Here is a 27,031-nt window from a genome sequence, read left to right on the forward strand (position 1 = left end):
ATTTCCTGATACCTGCAGATCCTGTCTAAGGTGGGTCAGCCACTGGGCAGGTACTGCAGATCACCTAAAATGATTTTCATAGATAGATTATTATTGTCCATGAGAGGAATGACAGATTTGTCTTTCCAAACCAGCTGTGGGTCTGCTGGTAGATAAAACCAGCACTGAGAGATAAAAGAAACAATGGGAAGGATTCCACTGATTGATGAATGGGAAAAAAAAAATATATTTGCCTGTACAAATAAACTGTAGGTTTCCTGATAAATGAAATTGGATATTGAAAGATGAAAGAAACAATGGGGAAAAGCCCTAAATTCCGTAAGAATTAAAAATTAAGAAGGAGGGTTATACATTAGAGGGAAATCTCTGGTATCAGGCATTCTGGGAAGTCTGGACCCCTCAAGCTCCTCAGCCAATGGGGAAAGAGAGAAGGGAAATGTGGCTGGGAAACTGGAATAAAAAGGAGACTGAGTCCTCCAAAAATTAGAGAGACCCCAGGGGATGCCTCATGGCCTCTCCCTTTATTCAGATAAAATAAAAGGACTCCTCTGTCTCCCATTTGGACATAAACCTCTGGTGTTTGTGGATTAATTTTCCTGACATCAGTGTCCTTTAGCAACACTTCCAGAGGCGTGACAGACCCAGGACTGTTACAAATACATGATGCCTGTTTCCTTAAATAGGTTTTTTTGATAAGCCAGTATTCAGAAACAAGGTTAATATTAACAAGCTTCTGAGCTTCTTCCAGGAGCTGGACATTAAAAACTACGTGGTTGCATTAGGGTATGTGATAAAATTACAAGGTAGGTAGTGCTGTTGTAGAGGAAAAGGGAAATCTTCATTCCAGTCTTGCCTGAAAGTGCTGCTTCAACTGGGCAGAGCACAGGAAGTGTCCTGGTGTTCATGCAGCACACGTAGAGTGTGTACACAGACACTGACACTGCCCAGCTGACTCCCTTTAGCTGGAAGAGAGATTCCTCCTCTCCTGCTGCTCCCTCGGCTCGGGGTGAACCTCTCAGGGCAGCTTTCTGTGGGTCACCCTGGTACCTGAGCCACCTTCATCCCCCTGGGCTCAAAAGGTGACTTGATTTCAGTGTTCACTTTCTGCCCACCCCTGGGCTTTGCTCGCTGGTTTTGCAGCTTCTGCAGCTGCTGTGGGTGTGGATTTTTCATGATAATCACAATGAGAGCAAGGTGTCTATTCAGAGGGGGCTGACTGGGGGAACAGTCAGTAATTGTGGTGAATCTCTTACACATCCATAACATTGTCAGGCACTGAGAAGGTTTTGCCTCTTATCAGTCAAAAGGTTGATCTCCCTATGTCTAAGACTGCACAAAAATTGTCACATCTCTAAATTTGAACTTGTCATATTGGTAATTGTCCTTGTTTTCCATTTCTATAATTTTTGAGCTAGTTTTTAAATACAGTTCTGCAAAAGTGAAGAGTTAAAACACGAACGTGCTCTCACCCCCTGAACCATCACATCACTTGTTGGCACCACAGCAGCTCTCTTTAGCTGAGCTCCTCTTTCAGGGAATGCTATAAACTTTGTTATTCTTGGGGACCACATATCTGCTTCTAGCACAAATTAAGGGTCCTGTTCTGTAGAGAGAGGAAGAAAAACAGGAGGGAAAAAGAGTAGCCTTTGTGCTGGATTTGCCTGGAATCTCCAGAATCAATTATTCACTTAGAGCTATTTTTTAATTCTCATTCAGCTTAGCAATGCTGATCTTGGTGTCTCACTGTGTGTTTACCCTCATCCTCCTACAGATTCCACTTGTAAGCCTGAAAATCCCTCATACAAATTCTGGTCTGTCTTTCTCTCCAGGACTGCTTTGTTTTGCAGCTCTCTCTGCTCAGAATATGGTTGAAAGCTTTTGGCTCTCATCATTCTGCTGTCAATTCCTTTTGAGCTTTGTTAAAGAAATGAGTGTGTCTCATTATAGGCTTAAGCCTGCGCTGTTTGCAGTCTTCAGTAACTGGAGGTGGAAAATTGGTGTGGTGACGTTGTGTGTGGTGATCCTCTTTGTGATATTCATTTTTTAATGAATTGCAACAAAGAAACAGCCAAAGAGGAATCTGGCTTTTAGATGTGATGAGCTGTTCCACCCTCTTGGCTCATGGTACAGGAGGAGGCTCCAGCATCGTGCACAGATTGGTTTTAGTGCTAATAAACTGCTGGAGGGTGTGGCCAGCTGGCACCCTGGGCTGGTGCTGGTGTTTCCTCATCAGGATGTAAAAAGGTGCCTTTCCACCTTTATCTCAGTGTTATCATTCCTGGAGGAACCTGTCTGCCCTTGTGTTGGCACTCCAGACTGTGTTTTACATGTGTAGCTATTATCAAGAACTGAAAAGGTGAGGGAGAACATTCCTGCATGCAGAGCTGCTTTAATAATTTGTAGGCCACTCACATAGAAAGCACCATAAAAAAATAAATAAAGGAAATCGTGTTTACAAGTGATTTGAGAATAGCTGTCTTTTGAATACAAGCCTCTAGGTCTATTAGGAGATTTTACATTCAGCCCACTGCCTGGCCATTATGTGCTGCAAATAAATTACTCTGATTGTGCAGATCATTTCAACACATAATGACTGGGAGCCCAATATTTTTCATTATTTTTTCTGGGTTAAATAATGCTCTGAAGTGATTTTTCTGATTGTTTTTGTTCCAAGAGTGGATTTCTTTCTGAAGAAGCTGTGTTCTTAGGTGCTACAATTTTGAAACCAAACCTCATCATTGCCAGACTTGTCCCCTTGCTGGGTCTTTCCTGTCTCCTGGAGGTGGCTGAACCTCCCATTTCTGGTGTTGTTTCTCTCATTTTGTCCCTCCCTCCTTCACACTTGCATTTCCCTTTCCTGGATTCTGAACTCCCAGCTGTCCTTAGAATAATTTTATTTGACTTTTTTTCTTCTCCTATTAAGCCTTGGGATGCTTCTCTCTCCTCTGGAGTCTTGGCTCCTCCTGGTGATTGTGGTGCCCCTTCCACTGCAGGAATTTGTGCCTCACCAGCTGGAAACCTCCCATAAATCCCTGACTTTTCCTCCTGTTTATGGCTCTCTTGAATTCCTTCTCCTGGCAGTGTCATTTTTTTAAAATGCAATATTGTAATTGCTGCCTGAAGTAAAGAATGTTTCAAATTGCAGTTTGTGAAATAGGTTTTATGGAAGAAACTTGTATTATCAGCCCTGCTTAGTTACATGCACTCAGTAATCACTCTTTCCTGGATGTTTTTCAGAGTGCCACCTCCACAGAGGAGGTTGCTTTATATTTTGGGGCTTATTTTCAAATAATATACCTGTGCAGAAATTGCTGGGAGAGAAGATTGCCATGGTATCTTTCCCTTAGATGCCACTGCTGGTTTTCCCCCAGAGGGCACTGCCCAGGCTCCCCAGGGAATGGGAACAGCCCTGAGGCTGCCAGAGCTCCAGGAGAGTTTGAGCATCACCCCCAGGGATGCCCAGGGTGGGGTTCTTGGGGTGTCTGTGCAGGGACAGGAGCTGGGCTTGAGGATCCTGGTGTGTCTCTTCCAGCTCAGCATATTCTGTGATTCTATAAATCAATGCAGCATGGCCAGATTAGACCTTAATTAAAACCTTAATTAAACCATCAGTGTGTGATGATCCAGAAACCTGACTTCTCATGGGCTGATGAGCTGGACAGCTCTGGGAAATTGGCCATTTGCCCCTGCCCTGCTCTCTTTGCATCTCTGCAGCATCACCAGAACTGGATCTCCCATCAATGGAGATACAGTGTCTTCTGGCTCACTGCAAGGTGCTGGATCTGGGAATTTTGGAAGGGATTGAAGAGAAACAAAGTCAATTGGGTTGCTAGGAAAAGAATTGAAATAGCTCTGACTGACCAGTGGAGTGCTGGGTGAGTGTCAGTGCCTGTGGAAGTCAGTCAGGGCACTGCTCTGGCTCCTGGGATGTGAATTTTGTGCACCACAGAAAGGAGCATCCCTGGGAGCCTGGTGGAGTGGAGCAGGCACAGACAAGGAGTCAGGGCACCTCCAGTCCTCACTCCTCTGCCACTGCCTGCTATCATTTGCCTTTCTTATTAAGAAAGCAAGCTTAGGGCAGGAAATTGTCCTAGTTTGTGTTAGTGCAGAGTAATGGGGTCCTGACCTCCCTGGGGGCTTTGGGTGCCACTAAAATACACACACTAATAACAGTGGTGACCTGCTCTGTGTCTTACTGTTCCAGCATCCAGCTCCTGTTACAAGGAACAATTCATTCCAGGAAATGTGGAAGTAGCCACAAGGAAAATACAGTTATAGTTTGTTTTCATTCCTTTTTAATGCCAGTTATAGTTTGTTTTAATTCCTTTTTAATATATAAACATGGTTTTTCAGAAGGAAAAGGTGGCCCCTCAAGTACAGTAGAGCAGAGATTTGCAAGTGTGTTTAAAGGGATTTGTAGGAAATGGCCATCTGAGCAGTTTTTATGGGCTGCTGTGCTCAGAGGATCTCAGATCTTGCATCTGTATAAAGCAAAGTGAATTCTAAACCAGCGTTTCTGTCAGCAGCAGCAGGAGTCATGTCCTGAGAGAAACAGCTCACAGAGCTCCTCCTGCCAGGACAGGAATGTTCTTACCCACAGCTGGTGCTGGGCAGGTGGGAAACCAGAGCAGGCAGAGGAGATTTAGAAATCTGCATGGAAAATCTGCCAGAAGAGCAGGAAAACAATGGAACTTTTGCAGTCATGTTTCACTGCAAGGCTTGGAGAATCCCAGAGCCAGGAATTTGCTGACACTGTCACATTCTCCATTCCTAGGCACTATTAGCTGAGACAACTTACAAATGGTTGGGCTGGTAGCCTAAAGGAATTGGTGGCCTTTGCCAAGAGAGATAGAGGTGCCCAGAAGATTGGAGTGAATCAGTCACCACTGTGTGGAGGTGTCAGGATGGATAATGAGCCTTTCTTCTCCTCCTGGAACTGCAGGAGCCTGCAGTGGGGTGGGAAATACCAGATCAAAACACTCTGACCACACATTGCCCGGAGTAACGAGCAGCAGCCTGGCAAAATCAAACCAATCTGGGGGATCAGAAGATGGAGTTGACAGCACATTCTTATTTCTTCTAGCACAGCTCACACTTCATGAGGGCATTCAGATGGTACAAAAATGAGGGGCGTCTGACTGTGCTGTTTATAGTAGAAAGCCATTCTCCAGCAGCTATTATTTAGGGTCATAAGAGTAACTGCAGCTCAGCTGAAGGATAATTTGGAGTACTTCTGACTTTCACTTCAATGAATAGAGTTTTAGCCATTTTCAGGGAGAAATTGTACCTTTCTCTTTGCCTTTGTTGTGTGACAGTGTGGGGATTGCCTGTCTGATGGTGTATAGCTCACCTCTTGCACACATTTGCTGCAGGATTGTGGGAGAGCTTGTCAAATGAAGATGGAAATATGCAACTGATCCCTTATTTTATTTTCATGCTCAGGAGTCCCATTAATGCATTTCAGACCTGTGAGCACAGAAGTTATCAGTGAACTCTTAACTGAATGGGCAAATTGGTGAATGCAGCAGAATAGTAGAGTTGTCAGGGGCAAAAGCTGAAAATGATACGTGTGATTCCAAGAGCCAGCCCCTTTTGCTTGGTAAATTTTGTGTTTTGCTCTGAATAAACTAGATTAACAGCTTAGCTGTAGGAGAAGTGAAATCATGCTTTTATCACTGCCTCATTTCTTAAAGCATGTGCAGTTTAACCTGTGGCAAAGAGGCAAAACCCCACCCCAGTGACAGTAACACTGCTGTCTCACCAACACATGGACTGGACTGGATATTATCTCCCCCAGCAAGGGACTTTGAACAGGAGTGATTCAGATTTCCTGAAGATCAGCAGCACAGAGCTGTTAAAAGAGCAAAACATTATGGTCTTCTGATGTCAGCCCTCTGTGTTCACCTCTGATTCCTTTTGCCCATGTTTAAGCTGCAGAGGAAGACCTGGCTGACTGCAGCAGCAAAGGTGAAGCCTAAGATAAGAGTGGATCTCATGTAACATGAATTCATTTAACTTTGTGAACTGCAGTGGTGATATTTTTAGGAGTAGTTAAGTGTAACAGGAATATAATGAAGATAGGCTTATTTAGTCTTTAGAGTAGCCATGAGTCAAATCTGGTGGGGCTTTCTAAATCAAGCTCAGTGGCTTAAGCTATATCTGGAAATATTCTGTGCAGCAAGCAGTGAAGTCAGCAGAGCTAAGGGCTGTAATGAGGACTAATGAGGTCTCAGCAACAGGGGAGAGGGCAGCTGTCTCCAAGGTGCTCAGTTAGAGCAGAAATGCTGTGCAAATAATGCTCCTAAATATGGTTTATTTTCAGGTGTGTAGATTTCGCTTGTTAAAAAACCAACCAAACAAACCAAAACCCCCTAAAATTTCAAACAGAAATTATGCTCTCTGGTTTGGGCTGAAGAAGTCATGCCTGGTGTGTGATGGTAAAGGGTGCTCAGGCACTGGAATTGGCTGCCCAGAGCAGCTGTGGCTGCCCCTGCATCCCTGGAAGTGTCCAAGGCCAGGCTGGATGGAGCTCCAAGGTTCAGCCTGGCCTAGTGGAAGGTGTCCCTGCCCAAGACAGGGGGTTGGAATGAGATGGGCTATAAGGTCCCTTCCTTCTCAAATCATTCCATGATTCTGTGTGGAGGGTGCTGCTCTATATGTTGGATTAATGCTTGTTACATGTATATGTGTAATGGGATGATTAAAAAAGCCAGGCCTCCAATACACTGAGAAAGACAAATGTGAGCTGATTTTGGAGGGAAAAAAGTTTCTGCCAGAAGAATTATTACAATTACATGTTACTGTGTTCACTATTTCAACGAGTAAGGATTTCAAGTCCATTTAAACTATTTGAGATTAAAATTAGAACTGCTGTTCTCCTGTTTCTGGGTGCATGCTGAGTGCTTCAGAAAAGTAAATGCCCCATTACAGTAAAACTTAGTAAAATATTAGAGTCATCTGTGCTACACTGGGATTTTACACCCTATTACTGCTCTGAATTATCTGTCATTAGCCCTCATTAAAGGCAGATTTGGTTAGATGGACAATTGTCTATTGCAATTTGATTGCAAATATGTTGTTAGGCTTTCAAATGAATATTTTAAGTGGATCATTGCACAGTTTGCCTAGAAATTATTATTTTTTTTTTATCTTGTCCTTCCTCTCTCTCCATCTTTTAAGGAGCTTCCACCCAGAATTCCAACGCAGTGGAACCTGAAAAGCAAGTTGACAGCACGGTGAAAATGGCTGGAGTTATAGCTGGTCTCCTGATGTTTGTTATTATCCTCTTGGGAGCAATGCTTACCATCAAAAGAAGGTAAGTTTCTGCTTTGCTTCCATCTTGGACCTCTTGTGGTAGTTTCCAAAGGAAGAATAAATAAGATAAACATTCTTTATGTGTGACAGAGAGCAGCAGTTAATGCCTGTGTACATATCACTGACACTAAGGGTCCAGAGGAAATTCCAGTTCTGGGAGATCCAGCAACAAAAGAATGGTTGTTACTGCAAAGAGATAATGATAATTAATTTATAATTAATGTCAAGGGATAAGTCACAAAGTAGCATGGGATAAAGGGGATAAAAGGAGAACTTCTCCTACCAGGAAAGGCTGAGAGACTTGGGAATGTTCAGTCTGGGGAAGAGAAGGTTTGGAGTGACCCAGTTGTGGCCTTCCAGTACTTGCAGGGAGCCTGCAAGAAAGATGGAGAGAGACAGCTCAGAAGGGCCTGGAGTGACAGGACAGGGGGAATGGCTTCAAGCTGACAGAGAGGAGGTTTATATCAGACATTAGGAAGGAATTCTTCCCTGTGAGAGAGGTGAAGCACTGGCACAGGGTGCCCAGAGAAGCTGTGGCTGCTTCATCCCAACCATTTTTCCAACACTTGAGTTTTCTGATGCTTTGGCTGTCATGACTGCTGCAGCCTAAGTTATCATCTCCCAGATAACACAGACAAACCCTCAAGTAAAACTACTCCTAATGCAGAGAGAGTCCCAGAGGTTGGACACTGAGGATCCATTTGCTCTGTGTGAAAGATCCCAAGCTCCTGCTGAGCTGAGCTGGCCCCTGGGACGGTGCCCAGGACCTTCAGCTGAGCGTGCCAGGTCCCTGGAGCAGCAATGTTTGCTGAATTTGGGTGTGATGCCCCACATACAGAACCTTGCTCTGGCTGGTTTTGCCGTAGGCTCTGTAAACCTGGGCAATTTTCTTCAAAGTTAACATTGGAAAGGAGGTGAGTGGGAGTATTAGAAATCTAAATTCTCCCCTTTTTTCCCTAGAGCTGGAAAATTACAGTTTCCTCTGTGTTGTTCCACAGCCCCTCCCAGGGCAGACAAGCAGAATCCCTGCAGTCCGGATCTGTTTGCTGCAATTTGCAAGGATACCTGCTGGAAGATGCACTGAAATAAGGAATAAACTGGCTCATTGACTTTAAAATCTCTTCCCATTTAGAATTTCTACATGCAGGAGGGGGTTTGGTAGCACACCTCCAGCACCTGCAGAGCTGCTGATCCCATCCCTCCTGGGCTCCCTTGGATGGGCACCACCAGCCACGTCCAGCTGGGGCTCAGAGCTGCATGTGGACAATGTTCCCTGAGGATGAGCCTCAGCCTGTCAGGCTCATTGCATTTGTAAACTAGTGTGGGTAGGGACCAGCTTGTAAAAAAGGAGAAGCTGATTTGGGCCACAAATTGATTGGAACTTCTGGAGGAGCAGAGCTGAAAGCTTGAGCTCTTCTGAGAGAGCAGTTTAACAGCAGAGTTCTCCTTTTATTTTGCAAACAGAAGCATTTGGAGCTTAAGCTCTTGCATTCCATGTTTGCATTAGCCTCATTTTAAAAACAGGTCCCTTCCCAGTGCACCAGGTGTACAAATAGTATAGTCTTTCAAAGCAACAATTCAGAAAAAACATTTAATGAGCTGAACTTGAGGTGCTGTCTTCAAATGGAGCTGGAAAATATCCCAGTGACATTTGCCCATTGTCCAGGGCATCACAGCTCATTGGGAACAGGCACAGGATTTCCTGGATGAAGCATTTTGTTAACAGAGAGCAGAGGAAGGAGAGGGATTAGAAGAGGAGGAAGCCTTGGTTTGAGATAAGCATTGGTATCATCAGGAGGCTCTTTTTGTTCTGTGGGACTCACCAGGTTGACAGCACAGTGCTTGGAACCTTTCAGACACACAGCACGAGCCAGCAGTGCTCAGTTGTTCACAGTTTCAGCAGAACACATTGCAAAAATTCCAGGAACTCAAAACTTTCTGGGGGCTGATAAAGTTGTAGAGGGTTCAGTCAGATATGTGAAGCTAAATTAACCTAACCAGTGCATTTATACAGTGGAAAATTTGGTTTTGATGTTATGTTTGTTGTCTGAAAGATTTAGTTGAAACTTAGGGTTGTCGAAAATCTGTATCTATGTATTTATGTCAAAATTGTGTGTACATATAGATTTCTGTTTTAAATATGACTGTCTTACAATATTTAAAGTCAAAACCATTAACAGTTTGCTTTCTTGGTTTTGGGAACCCACTCACTCCAGGAGTTAAGCCATAGTATCATCATTACATGTATATGAAATACAAAAATTGCTGCAACATAACGGAGAGAAACCTCACACAAGGACATGTAGGGACAGGACAAAGTGGGATGGCTTCAAACTGAAAGAGATTAAATTTAAATTGGATATCAGGAAGAAATCCTTCACTCTGAAGGTGGGCAGGCCCTGGCACAGGGTGCCCAGAGCAGCTGTGGCTGCCCCTGCATCCATGGAGGGCCAGGTTGGATGGGGCTTGGAGCAGCCTGGGACAGTGGAAGGTGTCCCTGCCCATGGCAGGGGGATTGGAATAATCTTTAAGGTCCATTCCAACCCAAATCACTCTGATTCTGTGATAATTTAACCTGTTAATTTAGAGGTGATTATCTGTGCCTACATGAATGTATGTGCTCACAAAAGGCACAAGCACATTATTTCATTAACAGATACAGATCCTGAAACATCTCATTTCTATTGTATGAAAATATTTCTAATTCTCTAAGGAGCTTGTTGTTTTTTCCTTAATATTATTTAAATACATTTGTGTAACAGAATATACAAAATCATTTTGTAAAAACAAAAGGAAACAAGAAAAAAAAAAAATTCAGGAGAAAATACCCTTTGACTTTGCACCTCCCCAAAGTATTTGATTTTGGTCTGTTCTGATTTCATCTGGGCAGTTTTAATTCTGGTGTAATCGTGACTTGTGTTTCCCTGGAGTGAAGAATGTGACACCTCTCAGGCTGCTGTGTTTGAGCAGACAAAGCCTCCCCTGACCCCTTTAAATATAAGACTGAATAAATAGGATCAGACAGCTGGTCATGGGTGCACTGTAAATAAGTTCTTTAAACTGCTGTCGGTAGCAAAAAAGGAGATTTGGGGCTATGTAGGGTCTGGGATTATTTCCTCCTATGAAAATTCAGCTCCTTATTCTGGATTAGGATTTAGGTGGTTACCTTAAACTAATTAAATAAAACCCCAAAGCCTCTTGAGCAGAACATACCCAAGCTGTAAGACAGAGTTAGGAGAAGGGACATTTGCTCATTCAGTGACCTGTGTCCCCCTGTGTCCCTGTTTCAGGTGGGAGACAGGCAGGGCTTTGGGCTGGGCTGTGCTTTCTAGGACCAGGTTGTGTTTTTACTGAACCATCACTCTGACCAGTTCTCACAGTTAAGCTTTGAAATATTCTTTAGTAAGTCCTTATTTCAGGCTGCATATTTTGAAAGAATTTGAGCCAAAATGTCCAATTTCAAAACACAATCCTCCTTTTGTTTGTCTTCCTTTATTTTCTATCCTTATGGAGCAAACCTTTCTGAGCTTTCCTCTGCAACCTGGAGGGATGTGCAGCTTTTTAATGAGGGCTGAGAGTCTGGTGGGATCCCAGATGTCTGTGGCCCAGACAGGAGAGCAGCAGAAAGAACAGCAGGATGTTCAAGGGAACACTTCCAGTCAATAGAGCTGTGTGAGCCCAGGTCCTGGCCTCTCCCAGGGCTTGGTTTAATGGAAAAATTTTGGGGATTTCAGGGGTTTGGCTGCCTGTGCTCTCATTTTCTACATCTTGGTCATGTTTCCCTTTGCTTAGAGGCTGAGTGGAATTTGGATTTTCACAGGGAAGCTCAGTGGCAATCATTGCACCTTAACTGGTGCATTTCTAGGGCCTGTAGAATTGCTGCCTTCAGGAGATAATAGCATTTAGTTAAAATACATCCGAGTGCATCATGGAATCAGTGCCCTTCAAATAACGTGGTGCCAGGACCCAACACATTCCTCTGGCTGCCCTGGAGGACTCAAGACCCTGGCAGGGGCTCAGAGACCTTGGCACAGACTCAAAGACCCCTGTGCCTTTGATTTTAACCCATGGAAACAATTACAAACTTTGTGTGAGGATTTACAAGCCACAAGAGTTTGAGTAGAATGACAGTGAATTTGTCACAGGGTGAAACTGTAGAATTCTGGGGTTTTAGAATGGGGGTTCAAGAGTCAAGATGGAGGAATCTGGGTGTGTCCTGTCCTTCCTCTTCTTGTCCTCCATCTTCTGCTGTGATGGTGGCACTTTTGGATTGGTTTAGAGTAGAGACAAACTGTCTAACATAGGTGACAGGTATTGGAAAATTATTGTAAATAAAGCACACGTTGTTCTTAGTATAAAAAGTTAACAGCACCCCAAGGGCAGGGACTGTGCCACAACCTGACCTGCTGGACAGATCTCAGCAGCTCAGAGAAAGAATGTGATAGATAAGAGAAAATAAACAACCTTGAAAAGCAGAGCTGAGGAATATTGACTTCTTCAGTCACGGGGATGGGAAAAAAGAGAATTTCTGACACCTCGGGGTCATCTCAACCACAGAAACCCAATAATGTGGCATGCAGCAGGAATCTGGCCAAAAGAGCAGGTTTCTAGCAAAGGCCATCATCAGGACAACCATGGCACTTCAGTTTAACCCTCATGAGCTCTTTACCCCACGTGTGCACAGCGCAGAGGTTGATTGTGCAGAGTGACTGAGCTGAACCTGGTTCCCCCTGTGCTTCTGGAAGTTGTGTTCAGAGCAACCATAAAAGTGAACACTTGACAGCTGCATTTGTATTTCTAAGTGATTCCTAGTCATCCTAGGATCTTCAAGGATGGGATTTTAAAGCTGTGCAATAAGTTGAAGTTTGTGTTTCATTTTCTCTGTCTTGACACTGCTGCTGCTTCTGTGGCTTCTTGTGGCTGGTGGTAAATCTCTAAATACCCTGGGCTAGGTCTGTCATGAGCCAGTCTTTTCAGAGAGGCCCCTTTCCAGCTATGAAAGGGTAAATATAACTTCTTAAGCTACAATTGAATGCCAAGGCTCAGTTTGTAGTGCTGCTGAAAATGTTGTGAAATGAATTGTTGAGAAACTGTGGTAGAAAATGCTTAATCACAGTGATGCAGAAAGCTAATGCATGCCCCCAGTGCTCAGCTATAAATATGGAGTGATGCTTGAATTGTTAATGAACTATTTGCATTTTAGAGTTTGATGAAGCTTGATTTATCATTAGACAATTTGCTCATTGTCTAAATATTCCAAAATTGTGGCGTTCTTACATTGTCACTTCCCTATTTATTGTTATTTGTATTAATAGCTCTGACATCTTTCTTTCCATTTCAAAAATATCAAAGCACTTGAGAGGCAAAATTAAATCTATTTGCCCGTGGTACTGACATGATAAAGTGAGGAAATTAAAGGTGAGAGGATTTATTCATGGTGAACTGTCTCCAGTCAGTTTCTATTTGTTCCTCACCAATGTACATGTCCTGAAACAAGTGTAGGCCAACAGGATCTCAGTACAGAAAACAGCAGCACAAATACTTTGTATATTGAAAAAGAAACCTGGAGTTCATCTAAATCTAATTATGTGCTTTTCTCTTTTTCTCCTTTTGGATATTTTGTTCATCTGACTGGCCATCAATATTTAGAAGAAATGCATATTCCTACTCCTATTACTTGTAAGTACTTGACTGGAGATGAGGTTTTTTGAGCATGTTCAGCCTGTGGTAATTTTGTGCTTTGTTTTATTTTTTCTTTCTTCTTTTTTTTTTTTAATTTTTTTTTTACCTCTCCATTTATCCTTGTCTTTCCAGCAGAATGTGTTTTATTTTCCCAGTTGCACGCTGTTATGTTTTCCCCATTTTCCCACTGCACCTGTAGCTGTGCCTGCAAACATATGAATGTCCACAGACATGTCAGTTTTGGTTTATAACTCTTCAAACTGGATATTCATCTTTAGATTGGATATCAGGAAAAATTTCTTCACCAAAAGGGCTGTCCAGCACCAGAACATGTGGCCCAGGGAAGTGATGGAGTCACCACTGAGGCATTTATTTAAAAGTTGTGTAGATGTGGCACTTGGGGACAGGGTTTAGGGATGGACACAGCAGTGCTGGAAGAACAGTTGCACTTGATGATCTTGGAAATCTTTTCCAACATAAATGATTCTATGATTCTGTAAATGCTAATGAAACAAATACAGAGCACCTTTTTAATTGTCCATTGCTTGTAGCCACGCTTCAGGGAAATTCACACCTGAACGTGATTGTTGGGAATTTCTCAGCCATGGATGTGAGCTTTTTAAAAACCTTAAGATTTCTGACAACTGGGAGTTGCCATTATCCCAGCAAACATCCCTGTTCCTGGAGCTGCCAGGTTCTGAGTGTTGGTTTAGATCATTGGATGATGAAGTGGTTCAGATATTCAGATCTAAATCACCTGTCCAGTCCTAATGACAATGCTGCATAATTAAGGCAGTTGTTAAGGCACATGAAAATGCTTCATACATCAGTACTTCCAGGGCCATCTGTTGCCTAAAGATTGAGGGGCTGGGAAGCAATCAGGGCCGAGCTGTTTCTGCCATGCTAATGGTTGTCTGAGGATCTGGGGGAGGAGAGGGCTGGATCAATGATGTGAGGAAAAAGTCCTGGAGAAGTGAGCTGAGGCCTGTGCTGCCATCAGAGGAATGGCAGGGATGGGAAGGCAGCTGCTGCTGGGGACAGGAGCAGCTCTGCCCTCTCCAGCTCTCGCAGCAGCTCTGTCACTGACACCAATCCTTTCCCCAGAACCTGCCAGGCTTGTCAGGGCTCTGAAACCCACTGAGCTGTCCAGAGGGCCACACCAGCCCTGACAGCCCCTCCTGGTCTGCTGCTCCAGGATCTGCCTCCTTTGCCCCTCCCTGCAGTTCCTCCTTGTCTCGTCTGGGTGCTTTTTTCTGGAAGGTTTCAGCAGGTCAGCAGAATGAGAGGGTTGATGTGCTGCCATTTTAACTGGAGCTGATTTCCATATGAGTTGCTTTATGTCCAAAGAACAGGGCAAAGGAGGATTCCTACTCACCACTGCTTGGAGGGATTTTGTTTCTCCATGACCTGTCAGGAAGCTCTTGAAAGAGGAACCTTTCCCCCTTTCCAAGCATGTGAGGAGCCTTAGGACACCATCAGGAGTCTTGACTTTGCCCAGTAATGTAATTGTAAATGCAGAGTAACTCCATTTCCTCTAGGCCTCCCACTGGTTCACTCAGAATGGAATTTGACCTCAAGTAGTCAGATTAAAGAGGAGGTTAACTAAGTGTAAAGAAGGGGCTGCTTCTCACCCAAAGGTGCTATGAGCTATTTGAATTTATTGAGAGAACCTTTCCTCTTCTGCACATTTCTCATGTTTTACTGTTTGGTGTCCTTACAACCAGTAGCATCACTGCCTGAGAAATGCAATGCCAGGTTTCCCATTATCATTCTGTCTTTTTCCAGCAGGCAGTATGTGGTCAGCATGTTCCCTGCTTTATTTTATTTTGAGATCTGTGTGTTTAAAAAGATGAATCAACTTCCAAGCCCTCTGTGACCCATTTTACAGCTGCACAACTTTGCTTTAAGCAGTCAGCTGAGGATTGTTCTGCCAGAGCAAGCACAGGGGTCCTTAAGGGGTCTGTTTGCTGTGGGTCAATGTGCTAGACCCTTTTTCCTCAGGGAGCAGTGCAGTGACTCAAGAAAAGTGAAAAGAAAACCATCAGGAGGGTCACCCTAGCCTGGGGTTGCAATGAGCTGCAGCAGAGGCAGAAGGAAGGGCTTTAATAAGGTTTAATGAGGCAGATGTCCACCATGCAGCACATCACACCAGGGAAAAGCCAGAGATGCCATCAGGCAAGCTGAGTGTTCACAGGAGCCACTGGAGGTTGGAATTCAGCTTGCAGAATTCACAGAGCTTTTCCTGCCCAGTACCACACACAAAATGCTCTGCCAAGAGCTCACTCTGAGCTTTGGTGATGTCCCAGGGACAGCTCTGCAAGCTGGAGGCACCACCTCAGCAGTGACCTCACCATGAACACTACCAGCACCTGTGACTGTGTTCTCAGGGGTCTGAGGATGAGGGAAGAGATGAGGATCTGACTCCATGTTTCAGAAGGCTGATTAATTATTTTATTATATATATTATATTAAAACTATACTAAAAGAATAGAAGAAAGGATTTCATCAGAAGGCTGGCTAAGAATAGAAAAAGAAAGAATGATAACAAAGGCTTGTGTCTCAGACAGAGAGTCCGAGCCCGCTGGGCTGTGATTGGCCATTAATTAGAAACAACCCCATGAGCCCAATCCCAGATGCACCTGTTGCATTCCACAGCAGCAGATAACCATTGGTTACATTTTGTTCCTGAGGCCTCTCAGCTTCTCAGGAGGAAAAGCTCCTAAGGAAAGGGTTTTCCATAAAAGATGTCTGTGACATGCACCAGGCTCTGCCTGCTTGGCTCACATCTGGTCTGTTCCCTGCACTGGGAAAACCAAGCTCTGCTTTGGATTTTTTCCCCCTTGAGCAACAATCAAGGTAAAAGGGATGTTCCAGTAGGGAGGGAAGGAAGCAGGAGAGCCCATGAAGGAGCATACAGTGAAGTTCTACTGAGTTTCATGTCTCAAGTTTCACATGAAATAGCGTGTTTCATTGGAATTGCTAAGGACTGTGCAATTCTTATTCAAACTTGATTCAAATTGCTCTGGACTCTTATGAGCAGAGAGGTTGGGTTTCAGTTTATTTGAAATGTTGTGGAAATAACAGCAGCAATATGGTTATATACTGATTTTTTTTAAAAAAAGAATTGGTTTCTATGCTATGACCTTGCATGAATTATTTAGTCCTGAAGCAAAATTCAGTTGAATGAGTTACCAGTATTGAAAAGCTGGTTCCCAAGTAGATCTGCTGGCAGATCTTTAAATGTGACCATATGGACTGTATCCCTTCATGTTTGGTTTCAGTTTCTGGACTTCAAAGCTGTGTTTCTTAGAGCAATTCTTGTCTACTTTCAGATAATTCCTCCTAAGCCTTTGTCATCTTCTGTACAGGCATTTCTTCTTGTTAGGGACCAAAATCTCCTATCCTAACTCTTCCAAAGAGCTCTGTAATGATAATTCTATAATGATAATTCTATTAAATTCCAAACAGTTCTATAATGATAATTCTATTAAATTCCAAACAGTTCTATAATGATAATTCTATTAATGTCACAGAGACTTTTTTGAGGAGTACCTGGTCTTTTCAGAGACAGGCCACAGCATTTTGTTAATCTCTAGACTGGAGTTCTGCCCTCAGCCACTCTTGTGTTCTGCTGCACGTCAGGACTGGAAAATCTGATTCTGTGAGATGGTTGAGTACCTGCAGCTCTGACTGGTGAGACCAGTCCAAAATTTTCACTTATAGGAGCAGCTATTTTGGGCATGCATTGTTATTAGGTAAATAGTTATGGGACTCTTGTATAGCAACACTTGATTAAAAACTTCCTCCATCACATAGGAAAGGATGAAAGAGAAGGCCATAAAGATCTTTAACATGCTTTAAGTGGAAATACAACTCAGGAGGCCTTGATTCCTGACTTGTGCAGGGTCACCATGATCTTGTGTGCCTCAGTTTACCCATCAGCAAAGGTGATTGCTTGTGGGTTGAGATCCTGTGAGGAGAAAGAGATGAAATTAGGAGTTCTTGTCCTGGAGCACTCCTTGCATGCCTGTGCCTGGGGTGATGCCTGAACCTTTCTAGAGGAGTTACTCTGTATTTACATCAACTCAAATGGTGTCTAAGGTTGGGACAGAATTGCTGCTGTCTCTCTGCACTTAAGTTTAATGTGCAGTGTAAGATATCAGCCCAGCCAGGTCTGGTTTGGTTTTATTCCCAGCTGAAGCTGTAAAACACAGACAGCAATTCATGCAGTTTACTGAAGGGTTTGCATCTAGTGACAGGCGCCTCTTTTGCAACAGTATTTTCAACTGCAGCAATCCAAATCATGATTTTATTATTTGCTCACCAGGAAAATAAATGGAAATGTTTTCTGTGTGTGGGTTGTTTGTTTTGGTTTGTTTCTTTCTCCTGGGCTGGGTAATGGCTGCAGAATGAAATTTAATCAAGAGCAATATGAGACCAGGGAAGAATTTCTGGAAATACAGAGATTCATGTATGTGTTACCAGCACTCACTTTGATGTTATTTATTAGAAAAGGGTACTCAATGGCCAAGATGTTTTCCTTTTCCCTGAACTGCCCAGAGCTCCAGGGACATGATTGCGATGTAGGAAGCCCCTTCAACTCCCACTTGGAATTTCACACCAGTTTTAATTGTTGGGTGGTTTTGGCTGGGAGTTTCTTTTCATGGGAGAGATTGCAAAGGTTATTAAGCTAAATTTATACTTAGATTTTTTTTAGATAACAAAATTTATGCTGAATTTATTGCCACCATCTGTGGGACATTTGAAAAGAAAAACATCCCTTTATTTTATTTAGAAGTGTACCTCTGTAGAACCAGATTCACACATAAATACCTCCAAGTATTTCCATGGATGGTGGGATCTGCCTGCACAGGTCAGCTTGCTAAATCAGGATTTTAAGAAGAAACATTCTCATTAGGTGCTTTTCTCATCAGATGATGGAAAAACAGGATCATTAATCAGTGGCTATGCTTGTCTAATGAAAGCAAATTAAAAAAATAATATATCAAAATGCAGAAAGTAGATGAGATGATATTTAGAACGTGTCTGTATGGTGATTGCAAGCCTAAGCCTTGCAGAGGGCAGGGTTTGTGGGTGTCTGTACCAGCAGAGACTAACACTGCATGGCTCCCACGTGCACCTGGCTTGTCTAAAGTCTGGTTGTAAGTAAAACTAAAAAGTAAATATTAAAAAATAAATCCCCCACAAGCAGTGATTAATTTGATCAAGTGAAGCTTAGATCATACTCTCAAGAGCCTGTGCTTGTACACCCACAGTGCAAAACACTCAGGGCATTCTTTTGACTTATCTCTACTTCACTTTCTCCTGCCCTGTGAAGTTTGCTCTGTGACATTGGCCTTTGCTCTTCACTACACCTTTACTACACCTTTACTACAGCAGCTCCCTCTCCTCCTGCCACAGCCTGGCTTCAGCAGAGCAGGTGTTAAAAGCAGGTTCAGCAGGGGCAGGAGAGGAAGCGCACATTTAATGCAGAGCATGGAGCAGGTGTGTGACAGAGCAATGCCCCGAGCTCTGCTCCTCTGGCTCTGCTCACACCCCTCTAGGGACCAGCATTTCCCTGCCTGCCTGCCCCCCTGGCCTCAGAGATGGGCAGCTCCTCCTGCAGGGAGCTCTCCCCCAGTTTAGGATGAGCAGCCTTGCCCAGAGCTTCCCAGCCCCTGCAGGCAGCAAAAATGGGAGGGTGTTCACAGGGGTCTGAGGATGAGGGAAGATATGAGAATGTTGACTCCATGGTTCAGCAGGCTGATTTGTTATTTTATGATATATATTATATTAAAACTCTACTAAAAGAATAGATGAAAGGATTTCATCAGAAGGCTGGCTAAGAATAGAAAAAGAATGATAACAAAGGCTTGTGACTGACTGAGACAGTCTGGACAGCTGGGCTGTGATTGGCCATTAATTAGAAACACCCACATGAGCCCAATCCCAGATGCACCTGTTGCATTCCACAGCAGCAGAAAACCATTGGTTACATTTTGTTCCTGAGGCCTCTCAGCTTCTCAGGAGAAAAAATCCTAAGGAAAGGATTTTTCATAAAACATGTCTGTGACATGAGAACAACTCCCCTCTGGTGTCTCTTCATGTCTAAAAACCTATCAGCCCTATCTGATTTCCTCTTCTCTAGATTTAAGGTTCACATTTCCTTTGGCCTTTGCTTGTAGATCACGTTTCCAGCTTTACCTTTTGTGTCCTTTGTGTGAGCCCCTGTGGCACATGTCTGATTTGAAGAGCAGCTTTGGCAGCAGAGCCCTCTCCAATCCTCAGTCAGAGCAACAGGATCCCCCAGTTAGTGATCACCAGTTACAGTGCCATGCCCTTACTTTCAAACCAGCATGAAATCATTCTTCCAAACTGGATTTGTCATTTACCACAGGTTTAGGGCACGGAGATCCTTTCCAATAGATCTGCTGTTTCACCAGTGCTCCCTGGGATTTGCATGGCTCATCACTGCCTGCCTTGAATCGGAGCAGATTCCATCACAAATTACAGGTGTACTCCTAGGAGTTTGCTACACACAATTTTCTAAAAGGAATTTTAATTTTTTTTTTTTCTTTTCTCAAATTGCTTATTGAAAATGAGGGCAATATGCAATTTGTGTCTGTAGGAGGAAATTTCACATTTAACTTACATGATATGTACCTAATGTCTAAATTACCTGTGCATGCAAATCTACGCCACAGTGTACAAAATCCATCCTTGGAAACATCTAAAATTAAATCTATCAACGTACATGCATGAGAGTTCTCCAGGAGTGGCAGTTACAGATTTAATGTTCATGCATGTGGAATTGATAGAAAAAGTTAGAGAAGAGTTTGAAGCTGCTTTTAAAAAATAATCCCTGACAGTCATCCAAACCTCCATGAAACAGGAATCTGATCCTGCAGATAGTTCTAACAGAAAATATTGCTGGAGCTTCCTGATTAATGCCCGTGGCAGTAAATGGTTTGTGCTTGATACCAAGTTTGCATTCCTTGAGTGTTTAAGTAGAACTCCCACAGTTTTAATATAGTGCTTCAGATTTTATGTCTAGTCTCTGATATGAGTAGAAGTTTCAAAAAATAACCAAATCAAATCTCCATCATTTTTTTCCCCTCAAATTCACACTTGTGTTCACTGCTAATGGCTTTTCTCCTTGCTTTAGTGGGGTCAGCATCAACTGCCTGATTATACAGCTGGTTTCATTTTTTCACTCAGCTTTGAGCATCTTTCTGTCTCATCCCTCCTGTGTGTGTATGATGCTTGCAAACATCATCTTTTCATTTCCAAACTGAAAAGAGCAACCCAGTAAACTCCATCCATGGACTCCTGCTTCCTTCTTGCCACATTTCTCTTGCCCTTGGATGTAAACCAGCATTAAGATCATTTTATTCACATCCTGACATTCTGTGTCGATTGTATCAGACTCTTCCTCCCAATATCTGCCTGGTCCTTCATTCCCTCCCCTTTTCAGCTGCATATTGCATGAGTGGGGAAGTGTCTGCTCCATGAGGGGTGTCAGCTGTGCTGGGGACACTCTGGGCATGCAGCCACCCCATGACTGACACTGATGCTCCCAGAGCAGCTTTGTTGGGGTGTTGCAGTGGCTCTGTGCAGGGCAGTGGGGACAGCAGGAGCCATGTCACTAGCATGGCTTGTCAGTGATTCACAGAGATCTCTTGGAGCGCCCTATTTTTGGGAACAGCATTTCTAGATAAATGCTTTTCCATTTCCAAAAGGCTTTTTTGACGTGCTGGGAAATAAACCTCTACCTAGCTGTGGGTTTTAAGTCACATCCCTAACATTCTGGAAAGTGCTAGTCATTTGATTTTCTAATCTTTTCTATGAATTATAATGATGGTGAGGACCAAATAGGCTTAGTCCTGTGCTGCCACTCTCTCCAGACACAGAACGGCAGCAGAAAAGGCACGTTTAGAAACTGAGAGCCCCTTGATGTGTCTGGCAAGCTTAGCTCTGAAATCCCCAAAAGAGATCTGTCTTCCTTTTCCCTCTAAATTTAGATGGAGAATTTTTACATTCTTGGAACAGAGAGGGAGAAAGGTGGAAACTGATAAGGCGCTGTGGAAAGAAAATTGTGGAGTTTTCAGATGCAGACCTGGGTTGTGTGTGCGAGGCAGATTGAGAACTTTAAACTCATGTCACCTTTTCTTTTTAGGCATTCAAGCCAATGTTTTAGGGGCCTCTCTGTCTTCTACAGGACCAGGTAGAACTCCTTTGCATAGGGCTTTTGTAAGCAGGCCTTTGGGGACTAAGGGGCTTGGGTTTGGGGTTATTTTTTTCCTGCCTAGGACATGCAGAAATGTTGTTGCTCATCCACTCAAAGACAAAACAAGTTTGCCAATTCCTGCTCTTTGTAGCTTGTTGGCATTTCTGAAAAGATACCAGGCAATGGGGACTTACAGATAATTATTGCCACATATAATTTCATTTCAACTTAATGAGGAAGTCGCCCCTTTTGACTCACCATTTTCAACCATTGGAGTCATGGTCTGTAGTGGCTCACCCCAGCAGTCCAGAGTGCTTGTTATTAAGGATTTCTGCATTTTGGATTAGTGTTTCCCACCGAGTGATTTGAATTCTTGTTGCCAAGGAATTCACACAGGCATGCATGATTAGCAAACCATCAGGATTAAAAGATCCACACGGCAGGGTTAAAACACTTCAAGGCTATTTTAGTTACCCCAGGTACCAGAGCAGAAAAAAAGCAGGGGCTCCCATGTCTGCAGCTCTCAGCTCCTAAATCTGGATGTGCCAACGCTGCTGAACACTGGAAGCAAAGCTGTTAACATCATTAAACACCAGCTTTTTGCTTCATCACTCAAGGACTGCTCCCCTCTTTGCATCTTCATCTGCACAAGTGGATACACCACGGGATTTGGGGAGATCTGAGTGAGCCCCCTGGGATGATGGACCCAATTTGAACAGCTCTGGGCTTGGACTGGAGCCACCAATTGTAAATGGCTGAACCCTAACTGGCTGAGCAGATGAGATACATGTGTTTGTTCAAAAGTTTGCAGCAAACATCCAAGGTTTTTTTTCCATAAATCTGTGCTCTCCTGATCTGGATTATCTTTCTTTAAAACAGGCTTTTCCCACAGACATAGGCAAAGGATTTAGCTCTCTTTGACCCTTCTTTCCAAACAAGTATAAGTGGCCAAGCTGCCCATCTCCTGGAGGCTGGGGCTCAGCTGTGTGCTTGAACTTGCCTGTAAATGCCACTCTGACATGTTCTGGGCATAAATAGAGCCTGTTAGACTATGTTGGAAGGAGTACCTTTTTTTTTGGAATCTAATTAAGCTTCGAAAGATGGGTAGTACTTACCATAAGCATGTTGTTTCAGAGAAGAAAAACCTCTTTGCAAAATGATTTAGTTGTTAGGATTTTTTTTTCTTCTTTGAGTTGGAGAAGAGAAAGAAAACTAAAGCTCCTTCTTACAGTAATCTGTTTTCTCCCTTTTATTTTATTTTCTTATCTAGGGAAGTGGTGTAAGCAAAGTTCTTTGCTGGTGCTAGGGATTTGTGTGATATTTTTTCAAGGTGTGGATTGTAGAATGTCACACATTCATTTTTAAAGGGTTTTGCTTTCTGATACGAATGAAGCACAGGGCAGTCAAATGTCAGTGGAAGCTTAGCAGCTCACTTTTCCTGCTTCTCTCCATTTTATTATGCTCTGTGTTTGCAAAAGAGGAGCCTCTTAAGTTCTCAGCTTTGTTAGCGTTTTCAGAGCAGGCGTGCTGCTTTTGACAAAGTTTTTGCTGTCTCCTCAAAACAAGCAAAGACCCATTTTCCCAGAACAGGGCCATATTTGGACATTGCTGAAACAACTTCAACCTTCATCATGCCCCACCCTTCCCTGGCTGGGCATCCCAGAGCAGTTCCAGGCTGCGTCAGGACTGCTGCCCTCACTGCTGTGCTTGGGGACAGGACAGAACTCTGCTCCAGCTCGCAGGTGGCACAGAGCCAGGTCTCACACTCCCTCAAGGAGCATCCCATGGGATGGATGCAGATGTCCTGGTCCCCTGGAGCGAGCAGTGCTCCCATCCCGAGCCCTCTGCTCCTCCCGGAGCGCGCAGCGCCCGCTCTGGGGGCTGGACCTGTTCCGCCCTCTCCAAGGCACCTGCTCCAGGGTTTGGAGCTATTGCACCCTCTCTGAGGCTGAGGTAGCACTCCCACTGCTGGGGTGATGCAGGTTTGTGCCAGATGAGTGACGGGGAGGGAGAGCTCCAGGCTGGTATCGTGATATTCCTCGCGCTCCAGAAGTTGCGTTAAAAACCTGCGGGGTCTCCTGGCGTGCGGTTTGTCACATGCCTTGCATGTCTCACCAGGTGGGGTGATTTTGTCAAAATATTTTGCCATTGCTTTGCTTTTAACGAGAGCAAACTGACCTTGCTTTCTCCCCTCTCCAAACCACCCAAAGGAAGCTAGCCAAGAAGCAGAAGGAGACTCAGACCAGCACGCAGAGGGAGATGGGTCCTGTGGCTACTTCTGACAAGACCTCCACCAAACTCAGTGCTGTTCACAATGAAGAAGCTTTTTCTTCCAGCTGCCAAGATGTTAATGGATTCAGTAAGTTTAACTTGCTTGCAATGGATATGACCCCCTTGGAGAGCTCTGGGTTCTTAAAAGGACCTATTCCTTTGGGCACAGTGTTGAGGAGTTAGGAATGGCAGTCATAGAGATGCTTGCAAAAGCTCCTTAGAAAGCTGGAATGTCTCTGATACTGCCCCTGGTGTCACTGTCAGACAGGTGGAGAACATTCCTGTGGGTCCAAATCTACTGAGAATAATTTATAAAGCTTGTTCTAATAACTGCATCAGAATAAGAGGCACGTGTTTATTTGTTGTTTAGAAATACTTTTCCTTTGTGAGTAGAAGAGTCAAATCCCTTAGTTGACTTGTGGGATGAAAAAACATTTTCTGTATGAGATTGTTATGAAAGAAGGCCTGGCCTCCTGGCTAGAGAACTGGAATGGAAAGACAGCATTTCTTCCTTTGTCTGTGTCCTCGGTTTATTCTTCACATGGGTTCAGTAAAACTGATCTTAGTTAACATTTGTAAACCACTCAGACCTCTGTAGCTATAAGAGTTTTGTGGGTAAAGCAGCACCAAGTCCTACTTTAGCCTCACTAGATCCAGGTTGAGTGCATGGTGGATTGCATGGTGGATTTGTAAACCTTTTTCATATTAAATAAATTTAAACTTAGACACTATGGGCATGTCACTCCTTCTTTTGACACTCAGCCTGTTAGTTTGGACAAGGGACAGCTCTGAAACTCAAGTGTGTACTAAAACTCTTTATTAAGCATCTTTAGTGAAGGGTTTTTTCCCCTGATAACTAAAATGGAAGTGCTCATGATAGAAAATGTGGTTTATCATTGAAACCTCCCCTTGTAATCTGAACCTGAGCAGGACAGGTTGAGTGAATTCTTCCTTTCCCTCTCTGCAGGTCATGTCAAATTCCATCTGCACGTGCTGCTACTGCCACTTTGTGTAGCACACCCGTGAGATGGAGAAATAGGGGTCTGGGGCAGCCAAGGCTGGCAGGGAACACTTCTCTCTGATATTAGATTGACTTCAGTCAAGATCTAATTTTCTCAGGTGCTGGTAGCTCTATCCTAAGGAGGCAGCAAGATTTCAGTGGGGTTCATGTCTCTGAAGGCCAGGAGAGCAGCAGACAGTGTTGTATCAGCCATCCCCCAAAGAGCAGAGGCAGCTCGGCTGGAGTGTATGGGGAAATCAAGTGTTGAACACTTCCCTCAGAATTTGGGCTTCTGAAAGTTTGGGGATTCTTTTACCAACCAGAAAATTAGAAAAGAGACAAGTTTGAAATGTGACCTCATCTTTTCCCCCCCACCCTTGTTTTTTTTGACAGACTAATTAAAACAGCTGAGTCATTTGCTTGAAGTGGTGACTATAGAAAATATGATGTATCAAATTTTGTAAAGAAACAGCACTCCAGGTTTTCAATTTTTTTAATCAGTTAGATCTTTACTTGTCTGACATCTCTGCAGATTTTATCACTGCCTTCCCCTATAACCTGAGTCAGTCATGGGTGGATTCTTTTTATTTTTTTCCTCTTTATATCTATGAGAAAGAATTATCAATAAACCTTCATGATTTCTCCAAATTTTTTACTGCCAAGTCCAGGATGCTGAGGTGTTGGAGGTAAGTTCTGTGCAGTAGTGTGCACATGCTGATACAGGAATTTTATGACTAAAAGCATTCCTTGAAAAGAAAAATAAAATAAATTGCCTTAATGGAGTTTAATACTTGTGGGTTCTATACAGGCCTACTTTGGAATAACATAATAGGATTATTTCTTAACCTTCCTGCTAACTAATAGAGTTTTACAGGGTTTATCCACCAGAGCTGTTGAAATCAACAGTCTTAAGCAGCAGTCAGATTCCTTCTTAAATTGTTTTTTTGCCTGCCAACAGTAAATAGCATTTACAGCACCCCATGATGGGCAGTCACCTTCTCTGTCCTGCCCTGAGCTGGCTGCAGCTGGGATGAGGAAAGGCCCCTCTCCTTTTGGAGGAAGAGCCCACCAAGAGAAGCAGAGTGTTTTCAATGCCAGGATCACCTTGCCAGCTCACAAAAGCAATCAAACAGAACAAGACAATTTGCTAAGTAGGATCCCTCAGTCACTGAATGACTTGCAGGCAAGTTTACCTGCAGAATACAATGTCCTTGCAGGGCTTGTGTCCTTGCCTCCAGCTTTTACTTTCTGTCACAAGAATTCTGATAACTTTTCAGACAGAACAAATTCAGAAGCTTTTCTTCTCCCATGCTCTCTCCAGTTGGCCCCTGGTCTGCTCCTGGATGAGTCCTGTCCATCCCCCTGCTGTTGCTTATCCCATCTCCCTGCCCTGCCACCACACAGGACTATTTTCTAAATCAATTAGATTTAAAAATCCCACTTTCAAAGGTGCTGCCTGATGCTCTGCACCATGAGGGAGATAAAAAATGAACAGCTGCCCTCCTTCTTATCAGCTCCTTGTTTTCTGTTGAGGCATCAAGACCTCAGGTCTTGCTGAAAAGAGGAAGAGAATTGAGCATTTCTCTTCCCTGGCCTGAAGCAAAGCCCCTGATCCCTCTTTCCATTCTGCAGTGTTAGTTGTTATCCTGGCCGGATTCTCGCTGATACATACAGGTGTTGAAATCAAAGAGATTTTTTGGACTCAGCTCTGCTGTCTCTGACACTCCACAGAACCAGAGAAGGTGTTTGGTAAAACATAGAATGGTCTGTGGCTGTTCCAGCTCATCTGCTTTCACCTGGGGATTATGAACAACCAGAGTTGGTCATTTCTCAAATATCTTGGTTTTTTTAAGATATCAATATATCCCAGCTCCATGAAAGGCAGGTGCTGGCCCTGGCAGTGGCTGAGCAGCTCCCTGGAGTGCAGAAATGTTGGGAAGCAGCACAGGCACCTGGAGACACTGGCTCAGGGCAGGGTTATTATGAAACAAGGTGGGAAATGGGAAAGAAAGTGGGCCTAAATTTGTCCCCCAGTGTCTGCACTGACCAGAAAGGTGTGCAGGGGGTTGTGATCACACAGGAACCACGGGCAGGGTGGCAGAGAGGGGATGGGCAGCAGTGGATCAGCTCAGCAGGGATGCATTGATGTGCTCTGCACAAAGGAACTGCCATGGACCAGCCTTGTCCAGGAGAATTCCCTGTCCCCAGCAGAGCCATCCTGACATCCTTGCAGGGGTTCTGGCAGGAGCTGTTGGATTCTGAGGGTTTCACCCATTAAAATGCAGCCAGTTTTGCTGGAGACTGATTTGTGAAGGTGTGCTTTACCTGTGTGACATCCCATTTTGGGGGGAGACAGCTCTGCAGACACCCTGCAGGAGGGACACAGGTGAAGGAGGGGTTTTAATGCTTCAGGCAGAGCATTCTGGAAGTGGGGGAACTGAGTTCTGCAGGAGGAACCACTACCATGAGTTACCAAGTCAGTGTGATCTCACTTATGAGAACAAGAACGTGAGAGGGATGTGTAGGCAAGTGGCACT

At 43.8% G+C, this 27,031-nt stretch overlaps 1 protein-coding gene across 1 annotated transcript in view; it reads left to right on the plus strand.

Annotated features, from left to right (window-relative positions):
- The window catches only part of PTPRT (protein tyrosine phosphatase receptor type T), a 483,954-nt gene that overhangs the window by 395,502 nt on the left and 61,421 nt on the right, over window positions 1-27,031 (plus strand). Inside the window, 4 exon segments of the mRNA XM_036395864.2 lie at window positions 7,180-7,315; window positions 12,964-12,993; window positions 21,173-21,220; window positions 23,434-23,582. Coding sequence (XP_036251757.1) covers window positions 7,180-7,315; window positions 12,964-12,993; window positions 21,173-21,220; window positions 23,434-23,582 — 363 coding nt within the window.

The sequence above is a fragment of the Molothrus ater genome, chromosome 17 (assembly GCF_012460135.2).
Source record: "Molothrus ater isolate BHLD 08-10-18 breed brown headed cowbird chromosome 17, BPBGC_Mater_1.1, whole genome shotgun sequence".
In the NCBI taxonomy this organism is placed as follows: domain Eukaryota; kingdom Metazoa; phylum Chordata; class Aves; order Passeriformes; family Icteridae; genus Molothrus; species Molothrus ater.